The 3,155-nt window shown below is 40.5% G+C and overlaps 1 protein-coding gene across 1 annotated transcript; it reads left to right on the forward strand.

Annotated features, from left to right (window-relative positions):
* The first annotated feature begins 531 nt into the window (after positions 1-531).
* LOC126622232 (uncharacterized) lies at positions 532-1,963 on the forward strand. The gene has a single exon (XM_050290911.1). The coding sequence runs from the start codon at positions 696-698 to the stop codon at positions 1,878-1,880; it is 1,185 nt and encodes a 394-aa protein (XP_050146868.1). The 5' UTR covers positions 532-695; the 3' UTR covers positions 1,881-1,963.
* Positions 1,964-3,155: the final 1,192 nt, after the last annotated feature.

Consider the following 3,155-nt stretch of genomic DNA (forward strand, 5'->3'; position numbering starts at 1 on the left):
TCAATTTTTCGAGCTCCCAGCTGCTCCACGCAGTAGATACCTAGCAGCCTGCTGTAGTAGATCTCGACGACTTTATTTTGTATTTTTTTTTATATGTACGGATATTATAAAAAGTTTCAACTTAACACAAGCAAAAGTTTGTAACTCTCAAGAGTTTGAATTCCTATGGATACATTTTGTAAGGTCGTTGACTCTGCTTGAGTTTACTGTTTGACTCGGGAGGCCAACAGTACGTTACTGCCTCGTGTGGTGTCGGAATTGCATGAGGAAAGAAATTAATCTGTCATCAATGTGAGGTGAAATATCTTAAAATTTAGAAAACTAAAGTTGGTTAAATCAACCCAAAAAATTAGTTAAATCAACCCAAAAAAAAAAACATGGTACTAAGTGAGTGGTAAGAGAAACCAAAGGAAAACCAACCCCACGCAGGAGATGGACCAAAGAAAATTAGAATAATAAATGACGCAGGTGGGGAAGTATATTTATATTGAGGTTGGCGTCTATGACCAATCGTGTCTATAGAGACTGATCAAAACTGTAGTCATTTAGTCAATCTTCCCCCACTATCCTCTCCTTCCCCTCTCCTTCCTCTCTCCCTCTTTGCTCTTTCTACCTCTAAACTCTTATATATCCATTCCTCTCGGACTATTCTCCAACCTTGTACAAAACAAGCTCAAGTTAATTAAACTCCAGCCATGGAGATGCACGTGGCTCTTCCAGTTCCTCCGGTGGACTTCAACTTCGACAGCAGCGCTTGCTCCTCCCCTTACATGACTGCTCCTTCTAGCCCCACCCGATTCGGCAACTACTACTTTAGCGCACCCACCAGTCCCACCCGAGCCTCGGCCTTCTACAGCCACTTCAATGACCTCTCCATGGACACTAACCCTATACTTTCAGCATCCACAGTCCCTTTTGAGTGGGAAGAAAAACCCGGAATTCCGAAATCAAGAGGTAGCTTTAGTAATGATCAGAAGCATCATCATGAGGTGGATTTTGAGTTCGACTTTAGTGGTCAATTGGAAAAGACTTCTTTGCCGGCGGACGAGCTCTTCGATGGCGGCAAGATCAGGCCTCTAAAGCTGCCGCCTCGCTTACAAGTTGGGAGCAATGGAGGAGTACGTGATCAAGGTCCCTCTAGTTCTTCACAGAGGTCACCGTCGCCAAGAGCGTCAAGACTTTCCCAAGGAAGGAAACTAGTCAAAGAAGTTCTATCCCCGCGGCATCACAAAAAGGAACATCATACTGATGATCCTTTCACGGTCGCGATGGATGAGACGCGAAAGGATGAACACGAAAATCAAGAGGAAAGACGCGGGAGGGAAAGATCTGCTTCCATTCGTAATAGGGGAAGTAGATCTTTGTCTCCCTTGAGGGTGTCAGACATCATGTTCGACACCCAAGAAGACAACGCAATTTCTTCAACAACAATCAACTCTAATAAGGCCTCTACTTCAGCATACGCTTCATTTTTATCAGCGATCTCGTTCTCATCGAAAGGGAACAGAAAATGGAAATTGAAAGATTTATTGTTGTTTCGGAGTGCATCAGAAGGCCGAGCCACAACGGGCAAAGACCATTCGAGGAACTATGCCATGTTGTCGCCCAAGATGAAGAGTAGTAGTTTAGCGCAGGACGTGAAGAACTCGAGTTTCCGGTCCACCGACAGCGTGGGGTCGGTGAGCTCGAGGAGGAAAGGACCGGTTTCGCCGCACGAGTTGCATTATACGGCGAACCGGGCGGTTACGGAGGAGATGAGGAGGAAGACCTTCTTACCTTACAAGCATGGGCTCTTGGGTTGCTTGGGATTCAACACTGGGTTGCACGAGGTTTCCAGAGGAGCATTCGTGTCTTTGACACGTGGTGGAGGATGCAGATAATAACTCAATCTGTGGTCGTAGATACATTTTGTTTTTTATAATTTCATCGTTGTGAAATATAGATGTTTGAATTTTACCCATAAGGTTTGATCAACTTGATCTTGGGTTTTTTGATTTTTCGATTATGGTGTAGTCTCTGTTAAAAAAAAATTGTATTCCGTTCTAGTCACATAGACAACACTATAATCGAACAATAAAAAAAACCAAGATCCAATTGTATGAAACATGCATATATATATATATTATATGACATCCAATGATCTTTATTTATTCATTAAATGACATAGATGCCTATGTGGATTTTAACAAATATTAACAATAAATAAAACTGAAAAAACATAAAATCTATAAGGAAATTTATAAATATAAAATTTAAAGGGAAGAAACCCTATAAGTGTGAACTCCATTAATTCGTAGCCTCCATCTTCCTCTTTGCCGATGAGGTATGCAACTCCATGCCTTGGATTGATACGGAATTCTAATGCCCTCTACAACGAATCAAGCTATTACTTATTAGTCTCTTAAATCTTCGTTAGGTAAGCAAAATAAAACCCTATATTACTGTTCATATTTGCAGGATGGTTAAATTTAGTTCTTCAAAATCTTGTTAGTTTTGTCAGTTTAGTTTTCGAATCAAACAAACTATTTCAATCCTTGTTTACGATGTGTATTACCTATACCTGGTATCATATTTTTTTTCAATCCTTGTTTACAATGGGTATTACCTATTTCATCCAATCATTGCAGACCTCATAGGCAAAGAAGAGATTTCATGATTTTTTATTTTTTATTTTTATCAGGGTTCAAAGTCTTACAAGAAATGTTTTGCATTTGGATGGGAACAATTATCAAAATAAAATTTGAGCATTACATACTTGTTGACCTCAAAAAGCTACACAGCTTACGTGGTGTGGAGGTCGAGTACAAAGAGTTAATTACATTCTTCTATTCCTTGAATATTGATGCGGGCATGCCAATTCGATACCGAGCTCGGCCAAGTGAATACCTCTTAGTGGTGATGTGATGGAATGTTCTTCTGACTTTTGAATCATGCAACCTCAGCCAAGGAAAAAACTTTCTCGGCATGGGTTCTAAAACATGTCAACAATGCTATGCAGATCACTGTGAAGTTCTAAATCCTATACACCAGGTTCGGCAGACTCAACTATATTGGTGAAAATATAGGTCCATTGAATAGGTATGGGGCAAAGTTACTCAAAAGAGATGAGTGTAGTTATGGTAAAAGTGGTTCGGCCATCTAAATGCCGAACTCTG

This window comes from Malus sylvestris, chromosome 5, assembly GCF_916048215.2.
Source record: "Malus sylvestris chromosome 5, drMalSylv7.2, whole genome shotgun sequence".
NCBI classification, from domain to species: Eukaryota; Viridiplantae; Streptophyta; class Magnoliopsida; order Rosales; family Rosaceae; genus Malus; species Malus sylvestris.

Coding starts and splice junctions, on each gene's coding strand:
- LOC126622232 (XM_050290911.1), top strand. CDS start 696: ATGGAGATGCACGTGGCTCTTCCAGTTCCTCCGGTGGACTTCAACTTC.